The sequence below is a fragment of the Gobio gobio genome, assembly GCF_949357685.1.
Source record: "Gobio gobio genome assembly, chromosome: 11".
Classification (NCBI taxonomy): Eukaryota; Metazoa; Chordata; class Actinopteri; order Cypriniformes; family Gobionidae; genus Gobio; species Gobio gobio.
The window spans coordinates 31103736-31122582 of record NC_137104.1 but is presented as its reverse complement, the minus strand read 5'-3'; the positions used below and the strand labels follow the sequence as shown (position 1 = coordinate 31122582).

The following is an 18847-nucleotide window of genomic DNA, read 5'->3' as shown; positions in this document are numbered from 1 at the left end:
TGTGTGCTTTCATTCTTTCCCCCTGCAGTGAGGACATTTTCAGTATCTTTTCTTGTTGTTGTTTGCTAGTTGCATGTATCAGTATTCTTTTATTGCTCATAAACCTAGCAAATGTAATTTTACCAATCTCTTTCTCAATTGCCTTAGTAAGTTTGATCGGGTGGTAATGTCCACCATCCTGATTAAACTCAATAATAACTTTCCATATGTTTCCTTGACCACTCTCCATGTTATCAGTTTTCTGTTTCTCAGACTGATTAGATCTCAGTTTCTTGCTTGTACTTCCCTCGCCAGTCTCGCTATACTCCGACCAACTTTTCCCTCTATTTCTTGCTTTTAAAGCCCTTTTCAATCTTGCTGTTTTGGGGATCGTCCAATCCATTTCATCTCCATCTGAACTAGTTGACATGATATACAGTCACAGTACAGTTTATGCAAATCCGCCAAAACACTTGCTCAATCAGCAATCCTACCGCGTTTCCCTTCCGCTTTCTCGACCAGCTGTCACACCACACTCGTGACCACCCGCTCACACTCGACCCTCCAGGCGTCAACATGGCGTCATCAAACTACGCCTTTGTTTTGAACAGGCGACCTCTAGTGGACGGAAAAGTTACATAGTGTAGCTTTAATCTCTCTGGTGAACTCACAGCTGTGGACACTGAATGACTTCTGAGGTAAATGTGATTCTACATGACATTGTTTGTTTACAAGCTGTTTTATTGTCTTTCCGCGGTTGAAACACCGATGGAGCGATTACACAACATATGATACGTTTCAGTAAGTTGTAATGTATCCTCAACATACCTTTAGATATTCATTTCTTTAGGAAGAGATGATCGCGTTCATATGGGGCGCCGTTTGTAAAGCGGCTCACGCTGAAAATAACAGCAACATTTTGACACATTTAGCTTCAAACAATGTTTAAAAAACTGGTATGAATTTTTGGCGGTCACTTTTTTAGCACATTTACAACAATATTTGTCAACTTAGAGATATTTTAAATAGTTAAATCTAAATGTTAAATCTAAATCTAAATGTTAAATCTAAATGTTAAATCTAAATCTAAATGCTAAAGCTAAATGTTAAATCTAAATCTAAATGTTAAATCTAAATCGAAATGTTAAATCTAAATCTAAATGCTAAATCTAAATGTTAAATCTAAACGTTAAATCTAAATGTTAGATCTAAATCTAAATGTAAAATCTAAATGTTGAATCTAAATGTTTCAGGTGAAACTAAATATTTAATATGCAAATTCAGAATGCAGATAACCGGTTTTAACATTTAGATTTAACATTTAGATTTTACATTTAGATTTAGATGTAACATTTAGATTTAACGTTTAGATTTAACATTTAGATTTAGCATTTAGATTTAGATTTAACATTTAGATTTAGATTTAGATTTAACATTTAGATTTAGATTTAACATTTAGATTTAGATTTAACATTTAGATTTAGATTTAACATTTAGATTTAACATTTAGATTTAACATTTAGATTTAGATTTAACATTTAGATTTAACAATTAACATTTAGATTTAACATTTAACATTTAGATTTAACTATTTAAAATATCTCTAAGTTGACAAATATTGTTGTAAATGTGCTAAAAAAGTGACCGCCAAAAATTCATACCAGTTTTTTAAACATTGTTTGAAGCTAAATGTGTCAAAATGTTGCTGTTATTTTCAGCGTGAGCCGCTTTACAAACGGCGCCCCATACGTTCACTCGCGCGCCGCGCGCTGCCGCTTGAAGTTGAACTGATACACGTCTATCTGTCACGTCACATAATAGAGCGTTAAAACGGCATTTATCGTTTGAATTTCGTGATAAAATGGACTGAATACTTAATATGTTCGTGTGGGAACTCGGATTGAGGTGTGTTCCGCGCTTTAAATAAGCCGACTGTTAACTGTTATAGATTACATTCATAACCGTTCGGTACACGCGCGCACCCTACCGAAAGCCCGAAACATTAGTTCGTCTGTCCATGTAACGTAGTTTTCAACCGATTTATAAGAACAGAAAATTACCGCTCCACTTCACATGCCCAATGGAATTTGAACTTGCTTTGCCAGATTGGTTGGTGTATATACATGACAAACGGGCATTGGTGAATTGTGTAATACTTTAAAATATATAATATATAGATTTGTAATTAAATCAACACATTAGCTCTGATTATGGATGAAAAAAAATATTGGTTTACATTTTTCCCGTAAGGCCACATGCTCTCTGAAAGGACCATATTTGGCTCGAGAGCCGCTTCCGAACAGAGGAAAATCAGCAATCAATCAAAACGCACGCAACCCATAGCAACGTGTTATGGCAACGCCTCAACAGAAATTGTCCGACTTTTGAGCCGTTCGTTACTATTGTATACATTGTCATCAATGTCATGTTATAATAATCACATTTATTTAGTTTTATTGACCACGATATTATCATTGATATTTGTCTGAGAGGGGCACTTTTGATTCATTTTGAAAAAGGGCAGGGGCTCGAGCACCCAAAGCCCCCCCCTCTGCACGTGCCTGCACGTGGGTATTGGAATAAAGACTGCTTGCAATTAGATCTACATCTCTCCTCTTCACTGCACACCATAACAAAGTGTAAACATATCCTTATGTATCTAACATATCATAAAGATAATCTATTCCCTTCTCATGCCAGTTCTTAAGAAAAACTGAAAATTAGAGAAAATATATTTCCCTATATATGAATGATCAATATATTAAATTATATAACAGTACAGTACTATATTTGAAAATATACAGAATAATATATTGTGTTAATATATTACAATATATTGAATAATACATAAGGAATTGCCGCTTTTCATTTATTTAAAAATATGTGACTAAATGTACTAATATATCATAATGTATGTAATTTTATATTCAGTCATACATGCTGGGAATCGATAAAAAAAAACGTATTAATGTCATTGTTTTCTGTAATTAATTGTGATTAATCGCAAGTTTTTAATATTTTTGGAGTTTTTAATATTTTGATATTGTAATTCAATTACAGTTACTCTCCAAATTAATGTAGAAACAATTTAAAGATGGCATACTTTAAATATTTGTTGTAATGGCATCTTTTAATGAATGAAGGCCAGTAGCGCTGATACTAATGTCTCTATGAAACATTAATGACATTACATTACAGTATAACTAAAAGCTACCAATTTCAACATTTATTAGGCTTTAAAAAATAACAACTTTTAATTTAAGTGGACTTAAAACAATCTTTAAATAAACCTATTAATAAATGTTATATTTACCTGTGGCCTTCCCTGTTAGACATATACATAAATGTTAAAGTTATCAAACACCTTTCTTAACTGCATAAATAATAAATTAAATATAGATTAATCATCTTTTCTCTGTTACCTTTGTTCTTTGATGAACATTAATGATAGACATCATCAGTGCCGCTGTCACTTTAAAGGTCCCATGGCATGAAACTGTCATTTTATGAGATTTTTTAACATTAATATAAGTTCCCCTAGCCTGTATATGGTCCCCAAGTGGCTAGAAATTTTGATAGGTGTAAACTGAGTTCTGGGTGTCCTGCTCTGCCTTTGAGAAAATGAGAGCTCAGACGAGCCAATCTGGAATCTTCCCTGTATGTCGTCATACGGGGAAAGGTTACCTCCCCTTCCTCTGGTTTGGCCGCCCAGAGAATTTGGAGAATATAACTTTTCTCAGCAGTCTTTCTCCAGCTCCCCGTCTTTCTGTCTACAAGTGCCCAGTCCATCTCTCTGGCAGTGCGTGCAGACCTCGCTAAACCACGCCCCCTCCCCCACAAGATGTAATACTCATTTCAAATGCAAACATGTCAGCCAATCACAACAGTGGGCGTTTTCACTGAAGTCTCACAGCAGACCCACCCCTTGAAACAGAGCATTCAAGCCAGAGGGCTAATATCAGAATAGAAAAATGCCTTTTATTTCTAAATTATGACATTTTATGATGTAAAAATCATACTAACAATATAAGTACACCTCAGGAAACATTATAAAATCATTTAAAAAATCCACGCCATGGGACCTTTAAGATCTGCCGAACATGACGCTGGCTGTCATGCGCATCTCATTTTCTCACGTTCATTTAAGACGTCATTTAACTCATTTAAGACTCCTAATATGAGAATACTCAACAAAACTGGCATTTTGGCAACATTCTCTGTGTTGTTGTTATTGTTTATTCAAGAGCGAAAGAGAACTCAATGTGTGCGCGAGACTGGCGCAAATATTTCTGTGCGTCGTGTGTGTGTGCGTGTGTGTGTGTGTGTGTGTGTGTGTGTGTGTGTGTTTGTCAGCTAGCTCCCTATCTTCCTAGGTGGTGAATCAGTATATTGTGTAACGTACATGAATGTGGCTGATCCCTGATCAGTGCCCTGACTACTGAATAGGGAACTGATTGAGATGCACCCACACAGACAGGACATTGACATACAGCGTGTTCTCTTGTGTCTTGTCGCGCTTAGATTGTTTAAAAGCATTTACATAGGAGCATGATCATATAATGTAACGCTAGGCAAAAATGGATATAAAAATAGACGCTGCATTAATTGTGATCAGATATGGTACTGCATGTGTATAATATTGTAACGCACTGCTCTGAGACAGAAGGTAGAAGATCCAAATGCAGCTTTATTTAGAGGGTAATCCACACTCTTAGTCAACAAACAGGCAACAGGTCATACACAGGTAATCAGTCCAATCAGGCAAACAAAACAGGAGAGACAGGCAAACGGGTAATCCACGGAATAGGCAAGAAATCCAAAACCAGAGACATGAAACCAGGGAAACGCTCAGAAATGCAGTGATACAACGTACAAGACTTAGCAGTTAATGATAGAGTGAACATGGTTTATATAGGCTGGGGTAATGGGGTGATGAGACACAGGTGCAAACAATGAATGATGATGAGTCCGGGCACAGGATTATGGGTAATGTAGTTTGTGATGGAGTGACAGTCCGGGGTGGAGTGCCCTCAGGTGGTAATCAGGGGCACTCTCACTTGTGAGTGACAAATATATTGCAGATATATTTACTCATGAAGTTTAAACACACATATATAGAGAAATATATAATATAATATATTTCTTATATATTTACTTGCATTATAAATGTTTCATATTTTACATTAGTGATGTGTCGTTCATGAATGATTCTTTCATTTTTAACAAATATTTAATATGACTCGAGAACAACGGGTTGTCTCAGAGAGCGATTTGTTCATTTTGTGTTGACTGTGCATGCGCAGCATCCCATATGTTCTGTACAGGAAACAGAATTGATTAGTTCATCTCTCGAGTCTTCGGGTTTGAGTCATTCGTTCATCAAGTCCCAGCCCCATAGGCAAGGCTATGCAGTCACCGGAAACAGAAAAGTTCAGTTAATCTCTCGAGTCTTCGGCTCGAATCCGAAGACACGAGAGGTGAACTAAACTTTCCAGGGATCAGACGTGTTTAAATGTGAAGTGACAAAGGAAAGAACGATTTGGATCGGGAGGGGAGGTGAGATGAACTAACTGACTGTATACATAGCCCGAAGACCCAGCTTAAGCAATTAATTAATATTTTCTTACCTCAAACTTTTCTCAAAGTTTGAACGAGCTGGATGGTGCCTTGCATGGCTGACACCACCGTCAATGTATGAATGGGTGAATGTGAGGCAAGATGTAAAGCGCTTTGGATGGCCATGGGTCTGTTAAAAGCGCTATATAAATGCAGTCCATTTACCATTAATATTTTCTTTTCTCAAACTTTTCTCAGAGTTTGTCCATGGCTGCATTAGCTTATAGTTTATTTTTTATTCCAAAAGTACTAAATGTGTTGAAAATATGTAGCATGTAATATTTTAATTAGATTCTGTTGAAATGAACGAAATGACTTGAAAAAAGATTTGTTCATTTTGCTGAACGAGATTCAAAGATCCGAGTCAGTAAAATGATCGGAACTTCCCACTATTGAGACACGGCATCTCAATAAACCCGTCTCCGGCGTGTTGACTCAGATTGTTCGAATATTACAATTAAATAATACTTAAATCGATATGTCATCCTCAATAAACCCGTCTCCAGCGTGTTGCCTCAGATCATTCAAATATAGCGCTTTAATAATTATTTAATCAACATCATCCTCAATAAACCCGTCTCCAGCATGTTGCCCCCGGTCCCTCGAATATTCCGATCTATTATGACCTCTGAGCTGTAAAGCTGCCAGAATAATAATAATAATAATACGCTGTTTGTTAATTGGCCAGAGGAGAACTGGCAGCCCGACTGAGCCTGGTTTCTCCCAAGGTTTATTTTTCTCCATTAGGTCACCTAATGGGGTTTTGGTTTCCTTGCCACTGTTGCCTCTGGCTTGGCGTGCTCAGTTGGGGACACTCAATTTTTCAACTAAACATTGAAATAAATCTAATTAATAAACTAAATTAACCATTTAAACTAAATTACTGATCGAATTATTGATCTAAAGCCCACACTGTCACTGTATGATAATTGAAATGAACTGATGACATCAGCGTTTTTTCCAGAATGGCTATGCAGCTGAATAAAATTATGCTGCATTATTTTCCTGTTTAACACTGTAAAGCTGCTTTGAAACAATCTACATTGTTAAAAGCGCTATATAAATAAAGTTGACTTGACTTGACTTGACTATTATTAAACATAGCACAAGCACACCAGCATGTACCAACGTATTTAGCATAGAGAACACAGCCAATACTTTTTATATATAGTAACATAGTTTTAAAGTGAATTTCGTTTTGTATAAATTGTATTTTAATTTTGATCTATGTTTCATCAAGTAATTGTCTGTATATTTAATAAAAAAGAAGCAAACCAAGATCGCTGGGAATGGATTGACTTGCGTAACGAACCCACTGGCCTGTTTCCTCGGCCTTTGAGTAAGTCCGAAACTATAGAGTCTTTCTGTTTTTAATATATTTCTTGAATATATGTCTTAATTACAGTAGGCCTATAGTTATGATATTTGTGGCTGCACCGGGGTCCGGCCACTGAGGCTAATCATGTGCGGTTCATGGCCACAAAAAGTTTGTGAAATTTTAATTTAGACGATGTATATGTGTTATGAACTGTTATGAACTATGAATTTGACGAAAGAATATAATGTATAATTCATAATGTATGAATTTCTTTCTTCTGTTGAATACAAAAGTTGACTTCCATAGTATTGAAAAAAAAAAAAAGACAACAGAGACCAAAAACAGTTTGGTTACCCATATTCTACAAAATATCTTCTTTTTTTGTTCAAAAGATGAATACATATATATTTTTTTCTTTTTGGGTGAACTATTATCAATAAGCGAGTATTAGTTGTCCTACATTGTTGATAGGCTTGCAGCCTCCATGTTACAGCTAATGTTGGAAGATTTTATGATTCTTTTATCTTAAAAATAAAATAACCTGATCCTGTTTGATCAAGAAATGCAACTGTTATGACATTTTTTTAGCATACATTTTTCATCTTGAATCAAAATTGTATTGTATTTAACATAATTGTATGCATTTGAAATATAGAGATGGGTTCTATTTTAATGTACCCAAGTGTACCTCAAATAAAAAGAGTTTAATATACAGGTTTGTGGCTCTTAATTTCTTTTTAATTACCCACTTGTAAACTTATGTTCACTGTTCTTTTTTATAAATATAGTATTTGTATTAAATCTATATTCATTGAGTTGAATCGAGAATCGAAATCGAAAATCGAATATCGAATCAAAATCGAAAATTGAAAATCGAATCGAGAATCGAGAATCGAAATCTAATCGATTTGAGAGCTTGCGAATACCCAGTCCAAGATGTCTGCTGTCTTTTAGCTCCACCCACTCCACCTGTTAGCTCCTCTTTGCCCATTTTCAGTTATCCGGGAGTGACGTGCTGCCAAGATGGCAATGGCAGCACTTAAGGCCAATTTATACTTCTGCGTCGAGTACACGCAGAGGGTACGGCGTACCCTACGCATAGACGCGTTGGATACGCCGTAGCCTGACGCGCACCTCTCCAAAAATTTAACAACGCGTCAATTCTACGCGGACCGCAAGCGCTGTGATTGGTCTGCCAGAACCCTTCCCTCAGGTCAATAAATAAATAAAAAATCTGCGATAGGAGTGTGTGTGTGTGTGTCCAGAAATTGGATGATATCCTTACGTCTGCTATTTTGCAGTCCAGCGATTCTTTATGGTAGTAAATAAATACATAGATCCGCTGAATATAGTTTATTTATTTTCTCATTAAAACCAAAGATGTTAATCAGTAATTGTATATCAAGAACAGGGACACATTAGGGTATATTTCGTGAATGAAGTCTTCGCAACAACAATCGCTTGCTGAGCCACCGCTGCTGAAAACAGCGGCCACGAGCTCCGCATGGTTTCACAAATGCATTCCAGCGCCAGATCGCCTTATTTAACTTTACTAATCAATTAGAGATGCTTAATTTGTATTAGATACAACAACTCAAGCTGCAAGAAAAGCCGCTCTCTCACTGCTGCTGATATTACGACATGAATGTACAGATTCTACACATCAAGCTGCTTTTTCTTCGGCTGTTGTCTTGATTACACCAACATGCCCGAGGACACTGCCTTCTAGCGTCTGCATGTGGAATTGCACATTGACGCAGACAACAGCGCAGAAGTATAAATGCTCACGACGGCGTCGGCTACACGCGTAGCCTACGGCGTACACTACGGCGTACACTCGACGCAGAAGTATAAATGGGCCTTTAGGCTTCAGAAATGCTCTTCAGAAACCTATGGGTGACGTCACGGACACTACATTCATATTTTTTTATCAGTATAATGCTTTTGCACCATTTCTGGCCAGAGTCTGGGCATGTGCTACAATGGATTCAAACCCATGAAGCAAAACGTTGATGCACATTCACCAGCCTGCCATGGAAAGCTTTCAGTGTGAGAATGAGCATACAAAAGCATTACTTGCCATGTTAACCAGATGAGCATGCTAAGCTACCTTATTGCTAATGCAGCTTATGGTTAACCTAATAGCTGAAGAGCCACATTAGAAAGAATGGCATTTGGTTAGCAATGCTAAGCTAACTAGCATAACTCAAGAAACGCATGGTCAACTTTGAAGAGGTATTTCTCGGGGACAGCAAATATCAAAAACGTTATGTGATTTAGCAAAAATCCTCATATATCTGGATCACTAGGTGGCACTGTGTTCAAACTTCTCAGGTACCTTCAGGACATGCTGTCGATGATCCCTTCAATAACTATGTGCCGATATGTCAAACTATTTAAAAGATATTGCCATATATATTGCCAAAGATATAGTCATATATTTATGACTAATTAATTAAAAAATTACAGTCATTTGTCATAGTTTTTGTCAACAACCTCTTTTCACTGACAAAAACGAGACGATAACTAAATAAAAACTAGTGTTGGATGACAAAAACTATGAGGAAAATCAACTGTCATTTTCGTCAACAAATAAAAACGAGACGAAAATGTTAGTGAGGGACGATTAGGGAAGAGATAGAGTCAGAACTGATATCCTGTGTAACAGATGCGCACATTTGATTTGAACGTGCTGATCTAACCGCTGGAAAACATGGCGCTGTTGCACGCTCTAGTCTACAGGCTCACGCATCCCCAATACAGCGCTCCAGATTGGCTCACAATCAATGAATAGCGCACATTTATGCCAGGCAATTGTTTATGAACTAATGCTGATGAATAATGACAATGCTTACTTTACAATGTTTATATAGTAATATGTTAGACGGTTGTAACAATGCATATTTTATCTCCATCATCTGAACTTGAATGAGCTCCTGCAACTGCAATAGTAAGGCGCATTTCAAAATAAGAGTCAATGTGTACTTTGAGCTTATTTATAATTAAAAGTCACGCATTATATATTAGTTTTTGGTTACACAATACACTGTATTTAATTTAATTCCCATTTAATTCATAGTCAGGAGGAAAGATCATTATTTGACACATATTCAATAAAGTATCAGGGTTATAATAGTTAACTAAAACCATTTAAAAAAACTTCATTACTTAAAATTAAATAAATTTCAACTGAAATTAAAAAAATAAATAAACAAACTTATTTGAAGCTTTAGCTTAACCTGATATGGCTTAGCTTAACCTGATATGGCCTACAAACTAAAACATAAATACAAAGTTATAAAAACTATACAGATGTTTAAAAAAAAAAGAAAGAAAGTGAATTGAGCTCTCTTTTGTGTATTTTTAATGTCAAAAACAAAATGATGTCAAAATGTCAGTTCAAGTGACAGTCGGTTATGTAATGCTTAATGTATTACAATTTAACTAAACTCATTTGATTTTAGGAGACTAAATCTACTGTAGATTTAGTCGACTAAAATCGTATAATATTTAGTTGACTAAAACTAGACTAAAACTAAAAACAATTCAGGTGACTAAAATATGACTAAAACTAAATAAAAATTTGCTGTCAAAATTAACACTGAGCGGGAGAGAGAAGCAACAGGTACAGAATGGAAAGGGCTTGAATGAAGTGCCGTAAGATCATTACCATAAACGACTCTGAGCGGTAGCGCTTGTGGTGTGAACAGCTCACTTGTTTGGATGCGCTGTTCACTTTAAACAGTAGAAATTGTCAAATTTTTCTGTTGTTGTCATTGTGACAATGACAATTTTTCTGTTGTTGTCACTGGTCCATTCCGGACCCTGGCTTGGTTACAAACGGACTGTAAGACACAATGTTTGGAACCAAGCCAGGGTCCGGAATGGACCGGTCCGCTATTTGAGGGGTTTGGCCCCTAATAACTGAGCATAATGTATGGCAGCATCTTGAATCTCCAGAGAAATTACAGCGGAGAACGGAAATACAATTGTAGAAGAATATTCTAACAACAATACAAGAATATTAAGATTCATACTTATTCATATAAATATTGTATTCACAATATGGCTGCAACCTGAATGTAGATTTCAAATGTAATTTGATGGGCATGTAAATATATAAATATGTCCATTTGGGATTCTAAGCAAAGGATATAAATGTGACACTTCCTTGAAGTTCTGCAATAAATAGCTATTTCAGAAAGTATCATAATTTTTCTGCTAACCTTTTGGAACAGCCTTTGGAAACCTAGTAAGGAGATTGGGACCCACTTTATATTAGGTGGCCTTAACAACTATGTACTTACATTTAAATTGATCAATGCACTTATTGTGTACATACATGTTTTTACATTGTACTTACATTTTAAAAATTACCTGCATGTAATTATCTGTAATTAATTTCTGTAGTTACATTTACAATTACACTGTTGGCCCTTCCCTTACACCTAACCCTACCCTTAAACTTACCCATACCACCACACATGTCCCTAACCTTACCCGTATCCCACCTCATTATCAGCAAAAGTGTTTTGCAATACAAGATGAATACAATAAGTACATTGCATTTATTTTTTGATGTAAGTACATAGTAGTTAAGGCCACCTAATATAAAGTGGGACCGGAGATTCACTATTTCACTATGTTTTTGGTGCAATTACATTGAAACATCACTTTGTGCAGTCTGAATTGATTGATCTAAAAAATTGGTTATAAAAGTTTATTTTGATAAAATGGTTACTGACCTCCATTGGTGCCATGTGCGAGGTGGGGTGGCACAATGATCTCTCTCCTCTCTAACACACACATGCCCTGCAAACCTTCATCCAGGCCAGAGATCAACTTCCCTTGACCTAACGTGACATGTGGGGGTTCTGGGTAGTCATCTCTGCAGACAATGCATTAACAATGCTAACAACATTTCCAAAATAATAATAATAATAATTGTATACAACAGGAAATATAACACAGTAAAACTCAAAAACAAGTAACACATTCAACTTAAATTATAAACAGACTTCCAATAAAAATTCACAGAAAATGCTTTGCAGGTTTCCCAAGAATTAAAGTTAAATATTGTACATTATAATTATCTTGTACATCGAAAGTATTGGTAGTGACATACATTTTTGTAAAGTTTGCTGTTTGGTGTCGATTCACATAATTTCTATATAATTGTGCAGATCAGATGCATTTTAGTAATTGCAAAAAGCTTCATTAGCCAACATAAATTAACTTAACAACTTTTTTTGGCCCTGGCATAAATTGACCAACTAACATCATATCATCAACACATGGGAAAGTGTGAACAAGTACTAGTCAGGTGAAAATCACTACCTTTTAATCTGGATCCATACAAAGATGCAACACACATGTAACATGATATTGCGCAACGAAAGCATAATGGTGGAGGTTCTGAAACTTCAGACGCAGTTAGAAGAGAGGATAAAAGACCAAGAAGGCCGTTCGCGATTGTGGCAAGGTTGACGAGCGAGGGACATGGGAGGAGCGAGTGAGATCGGTGTGTGTGATTGAGAATGAGTGAGGCACACCGGTCTCGAGTCCTCTCATGAGGGAGCACAGAGGCATATAAGGACGAGCGACACCAGGGCAGGACGAGAGAGGACCAGGCCTGGAATTTACGTTGTGTTTTGTTTACGTTTTGTTATGTGTGTGCGCGGCGGCAGTAGTCCGTGAGGGGCTGCCGCTTTTACTTTCAGTTTGTGTTTATTATTTGATTAAAAAGTTGTTGAACGTTCACCGGTTCCCGCCTCCTTCTTCCCTAAACCTACAAACTCTGTTACAGTGATGGAACAACTCACTCACGCGGACACACACACACACTCACTCGCGTGGACACACACACACACGCACTCGCACTCACACTCACTCACTCACTCACTCACTCACTCACTCACTCACTCACTCACTCACTCACTCACTCACTCACTCACTCACTCACTCACTCACTCACTCACTCACTCACTCGCGCGGGCGGGCGGGCGGGCAGACACACACACACTCACTCACTCACTCACTCACTCACTCACTCACTCACTCGCGCGGACACACACACTAGCGCGGCGGACACACACTCACTCGCGCACACACACACACTCACTCACGTCACGCGGACACACACACACACGCATGGATGGGGAGACACACACACTCGCGCCTGGCCCATAATGTTACAAGTCCGATCACGAGTGAACCAATTCAATAACACCTTCTCCACCCTGTGACAGCGTTCTAGGGTGTGTAATCAATGATTTCAATGATCTGTAATGTTATGCAAAACTAACACATATAAAAACACATGTTTTAACCTACTCACGTGTGTTCAGAAGGAAGCTTATGCAGGGACAATCCTTAGCTCACGAGTCGGTGGGCGAGGCTACAGAAGCATATTTATCTGTAGAGGCAGTGTCTAGGTCCTATTACGTAAGAGATCTGCATATTCTGAGAGCTCTCGTTTTCTGGGCCTGGTGTCATAAAAGCTAAACAAGCTTAACCAAGAAGTTTTCAGCTCTGAAACTTACAGGATTTTCTTATATTACCATGACATTTTATATATCAAAAGCTCAAGGGAAAGTTGATTTCTCAGTTCATCACCCCTTTAAGAGAGCACATTGCACGCTCGTTCCACGGCTACCAGAAAACGCCCCACCAAGATCAATCGTTATGAACTTTCTGAGGAAATTTTGAGAACTGCGTGGAGGAAAAAGGGTTTTGTCTGGCATTGATCACGATTATAACCCTGACGTAATAAGAAAGCACAAGGAATATACTGAAGCAACCCATACGGAAATGTAATATATGTACATATATGTCCCTATATGCGAGTAGTGATGTCATATATGTTTCATATAAGGCAATACATTATTAGCACATATATACATTCTCATGATATATGAAGATATAGGTTTATACCATCTATGAAATACCCATAGAAGAATTATTATATATACATATATTAAAATTATTTATATGATGACTTTTTATATGGAACTGTATGTTAATGTCAAGTCAAGTCAAGTCAACTTTATTTATATAGCGCTTTTTACAATGCAGATTGTTTCAAAGCAGCTTCACAGTGTTAAACAGGAAAATAATGCAACAGAATTTGATTCGGCTGTACAGCCGCTCTGGGGAAAACGGTGATGTCATGAGCTTGTTTCAATTATCATACAGTGACAATGTGGGCAGATCAGTAATTTAGTTTATATAGTTAAAATAGTTTACTAATTAGATTTATTTGGATATTTAGTTGAAAATTTAACGTCCCCAACTGAGCAAGCCAAGCCAAAGGTGACAGTGGCAAGGAACCAAAAGTCCATCAGGTGGCATAATGGAGAAAAATAAACCTTGGGAGAAACCAGGCTCAGTCGGGGTGCAAGTTCTCCTCTGGCCAATTAACAAACAGTGTATGATTATTATTCTGGCAAATTTACAGGTCAGGGGTTATATTAGATAGAAATATTCAAAAGATCGGAGGCCATATATGTAAACAATATATGTAAACAATATATGTCTAATTTATACATGTAAGTTTATTTAAATAACATATATACGCAAACATTCAGTATGCTTGTATAGGATTTTATATGGATTTATATAGTGGTGTTTGAATCCTGGCATTTACTTCTAGTTTGGTTTTGGTTCAGGCTTCGGACATTAAAGCTCCATGTGTTTTTCCCCCCAATGTGAGTGTACAGTATGAGCATTCGCTTGGTCTCGTGTGAGCAAGTAGTTTTGCTTGGGCAGTATACACTCTTTTGTCCATGTGTAGTGTGTTTGTTTAGCACGCGGCTCATGCTCATCATCAGATGTGTACTTTCATGTTTGTTCTGTGTAACATGTAACGGTTACCCTGGTACAGGGGTGACATTTTTCTTCCTGTCCTCTAGAGGGCAACAAAGGGAGGAAGTGGTTTTAAGGTTGCAAGTAGCATATGAGAGGCATGGCGATGGAATATGGGTGAAAATGCCTGGAATCACATTGTTATGAAGGGGTTTGTTTGTGTTTTGATTGTTTATAGAGCCAGTCTCCTCCTGTGTTCTCACCTCAAACGGGTGGAAGCACTGAGAGGCCCGGGCTCTTGTTGGCTTGCTGCGCTCCGGTGCTCATATTCTCCAGAAGCAAACTCTGTGAGTCCTCCATCACCCTTGGTGCCGGACATCAGGCCCCTTGCCACTGAATCCTTGAGAACCAGTTTTGGGCTGGGGTTATATGAGTGAGCCTGGGGGGATCTTTCCACGGCCTTTCCACAGGAAGCCTGTGTCTTTCCCTTAGGAGATCCTTCCCGTCAGTGGGACTGAGCCCCCTTCTCCGTTGCGGGCTACGGCTCAGCATTGTACTCCACATAACTCCTTCGGGGTACAATGTGGGCTCCGCAGCATCCCCTTCACTAGGGCACACTTTCCCAGTGTTATCCAATACACAGCAGTGATGGACTTCCTGGTGTGAGCCCAGTCTCATCAGGTAAGAGAGCTCAGGTGGCTCACACAGGGCACTGGAAGGGGGCAGAGGCCATGGCACTTTGGTAGGGATTCCTATTCGTCGGTACACCGACATGGCGTTGAGAGTGACCGACTTAATGGGAACGTCTCGGTTACGTATGTAAAGCCCTTTCCACTACAAAGTAGCCCAAAGGGCTGAACAATACCAATGAAAGGATGTCTAGAACAATAATTAAACAGAACAAAAGCAAAGATCAGTAATAACAGAGAAAGAAAAAAAAACAATAATAATAAAGAAATAAAGTAATAAATACATTTAAAAAAATCAACAGTTAAAAGCCATAGAGAACAAGTATGTTTTCAATCGAGATTTAAAAGTGCTAATTAAGGGTAAAGATCTGATGTCAGGTGGAAGGGTATTCCACAGTCTCAGACCAGCAAAAGAAAATGCCCGATCCCCTTTAGATTTCAGGTGTGTTTTAGGAAATGCGAGTAGTCGGCAATTTAACGATCTTTGAGGTCTACTAGAATTCAGATTAATCAGATTTGTAATATATTCTGGGGCCTGACCGTGGACAGCTTTATAGACGTAGAGCAAAACCTTGTAATGAATCCGAAATTTAACTAGAAGCCAGTGCAGACTTTCCAACACTGGGGTAATATGCTCCTCTTTCTTTGTGCTCATGAGGAGCTTCGCAGAGGAGTTGAAGACAAACAGAGGAGCCGCATTCAAAGGTTTCCGTGTGTCTTCTGACTCTGTGGGTCAGATACTCAGGACTTAGTCAATTAGCTTTGGTCTCTCTGGCATGGAGACTCGGGACGTGCTGTAGTCGTCTCGCTGGACTAAAACTCTGAATGTAGTGGTTGTTAATGTCTCTTTCCTCACAGGCTGGAGGCTCAGAACGTGGTCGTATCTGTTGCTGCCTCACAAGCTGTAGACTCAGATCCTCAGATCTTTTGTTGTCTCTCTAGATAAACCAGAGGCTCAGAACTTGGTTGCTCTGTCACAGTCTCATCCTCGCGGGGAGACTCAGAACTTGGTGAACTGTTACAGTCTCATCCTTGCTGGGGAGACTCAGAACTTGGTGAACTGTTTGTCTCTCTCAAGGAGAAACTCAGAACAAGGTGTGTCTGTTGAAAGGGTACCTTTATCATTTTCCAAATAGGAGGAGATTGCAATTTGGCATTTCTCCATTCCAGTGTTGCGATTGGCTGCTGGCAACAGAGGGGGTCCACAGTGAGGCTCACCCTCCTTTCTCCTTTGGAACTCATTTGCATACTGAACACAGTTAGAAGTCTTTAAATTGTCTTTAAAGTTTACCAATGCATTTCTCACTTTCCAAACCACCATCAGAATACCCTTGGCAATATTCTAAACAAATAGAAACCAAACATGATGGGAAAAGATTGAACTGTTCATTCATTTGTTCATTAACAGCAGATTCTGTGTAAGATGTTGCATTACAAATAGCTGTCACTGAGAATACTTATTTCTCTGAATAAGTATGAAATGTGTGTACTTTACATCAGTCTTAAGGTTTCCAAACATAGTTATGAATGGATTTAGATGGATCATTGTGGTCTTTGTTTTTACCCACTACTGCTTAGGTCCTGTGGAATTTTTATGGCAGTCATAGACCAGGACACTAGGGATTTGGGTGAAGGGCAGAAACTGCATGTGGACAAATGAGATGTCTTGTCCTTCCTGGGCTTGGTACAAGAGTTCTTCTTATTCCCCTCTAAGAGGTGTCTGGCTGTTGTCCTAGCATCTTTATCTGATGGCGTTGGACAGTTTGTTTGTGTCAGTCTACCAAGATCTCTCTGCCCCCAGGCTGTCTGATGTTCTCCGTGAACATCGCTCTGGACTGGCAGAGAGGAAGTAGCGCAAAACTAAAAACATTATTGATCTTACCATGTATCAGTCTCTTCTTGCTTCTTTCTCTGCAAATGTCTCCACTGCTAAAACTACATACTATCACAACAAAATCAACAACTGCTCTGACTCTCGCACACTCTTAAAAACTTTCTCTTCGCTCCTTTGTCCTCTCCCCCCCCCGCCCTCCTTCATCAACTCTTACAGCTGATGACTTTGCATCATTCTTCACAAACAAAACCTCCACTATCGCAAGCCAATTCTCCACTCCACAAACTGACACACACATCTCAACAACCAACACACACACACTCCCCTCCTTCTCTCTGCTCTCTGATGCAGAAGTCTCCAAACTCATCCTTTCCAATCATCCCACTACCTGTTCGCTTGACCCTATCCCCACCCACCTCCTTCAGGCCATTTCTTCTTCAGTTACTCCTGCACTCACTCACATTGTCAACACCTCTCTTTACAACCGGGACCTTCCCCACAGCATTTAAGCAATTTAAGTGGGGCTCGGGTAACCCCACTGCTTAAAGCTACACTGTGTAACTTTTTTAGTCTATTCTTAGCTAAAAACACTTAGTTCTGTCAAAAATATATGTGCTCATTAATGTATATTTACTTCTTTCAAGTAATAAAGTTTTCTCGTAAGTTTATAATATGCCATTGAAAATACATAAGGTAATGGGATCTAACGGTGGTCGCCATGTTGCCCCTCCATCTTGAAAGTACATTAGCCAAAGAGGGACATACCCGTAAATTCAAGCTTCGCCTTTCGCGTTTTAACCGGTTTTAATACTCGATGGCACTGTGCAAAATTCTCTGCCTCGCGCATATGCGCGTCAACTTGTTCAGACTTGTCTGGTGCATGTGCAGAGAGTTTTCATCTCAGCAGCGTCCAGTAACAGAGTTATACAGAGTTTTCCTGGCTTGTTTATTCCTCAAAAGTCTGTTTTTCCTTGTGTGGTATTTCTGTGTGTTAATAACTCCGTAAGTAATAATAGTTATTGTCATTGTAGATGTGTTTCAGAGTGTGTCATCGCGTAATTCAGTTGATGTCACCTCAAAAGTATTTTTGTGTAAACATACAATAGCGTAATGCTCACCTATTTGAATAATCATTCAGTTATTTTGTTATCAACAATGTTTATTCGTTTTTAGAAAATATTTGCTTGTAATGTATGTTGATGGAAATATGTATCAGGTCTGATCGGCAAATTAACAATTGTTATACAGAGCGCACTGCAGTGCTAACGTTAAAGCGGCGCACACACTTTTGTAACCGGACACCGCTTGTTAGCAGCAGCAGCGGCAGCTCCGCTCCTTTTAATGCAGCTGCATTTAGCGCCTATATATGGTACAATAAGCTCTGGTTTACGGTTACATTATACAAATGTAACTTATAAGTATAGTTATACAGTTCTTAACTGTGTATGTATATTTACCATCCTTATTTGTTCTCTCACAGAAACCACATTTATGTACATATCCACGCAAACCTGTTTATGCCTTGCAATTGGATGACTGAATAAACATTACTATCATCAAAGTTCACTCTGGATTAGCTGCAGTTCTTTCTAGCCGAATAATTAGGCC

The 18847-nt window shown here is 38.3% G+C and overlaps 1 protein-coding gene across 2 annotated transcripts in view; it reads right to left on the bottom strand.

The window, feature by feature from the left end:
• The window catches only part of fkbp10a (FKBP prolyl isomerase 10a), a 273156-nt gene that overhangs the window by 77538 nt on the left and 176771 nt on the right, over window positions 1-18847 (bottom strand). For both annotated transcript variants that reach the window (XM_079829365.1, XM_079829366.1), the window contains one exon: window positions 11659-11801. In XM_079829365.1, the coding sequence (XP_079685491.1) occupies window positions 11659-11801 (143 nt within the window). The remainder of the gene's footprint in view (window positions 1-11658; window positions 11802-18847) is intronic.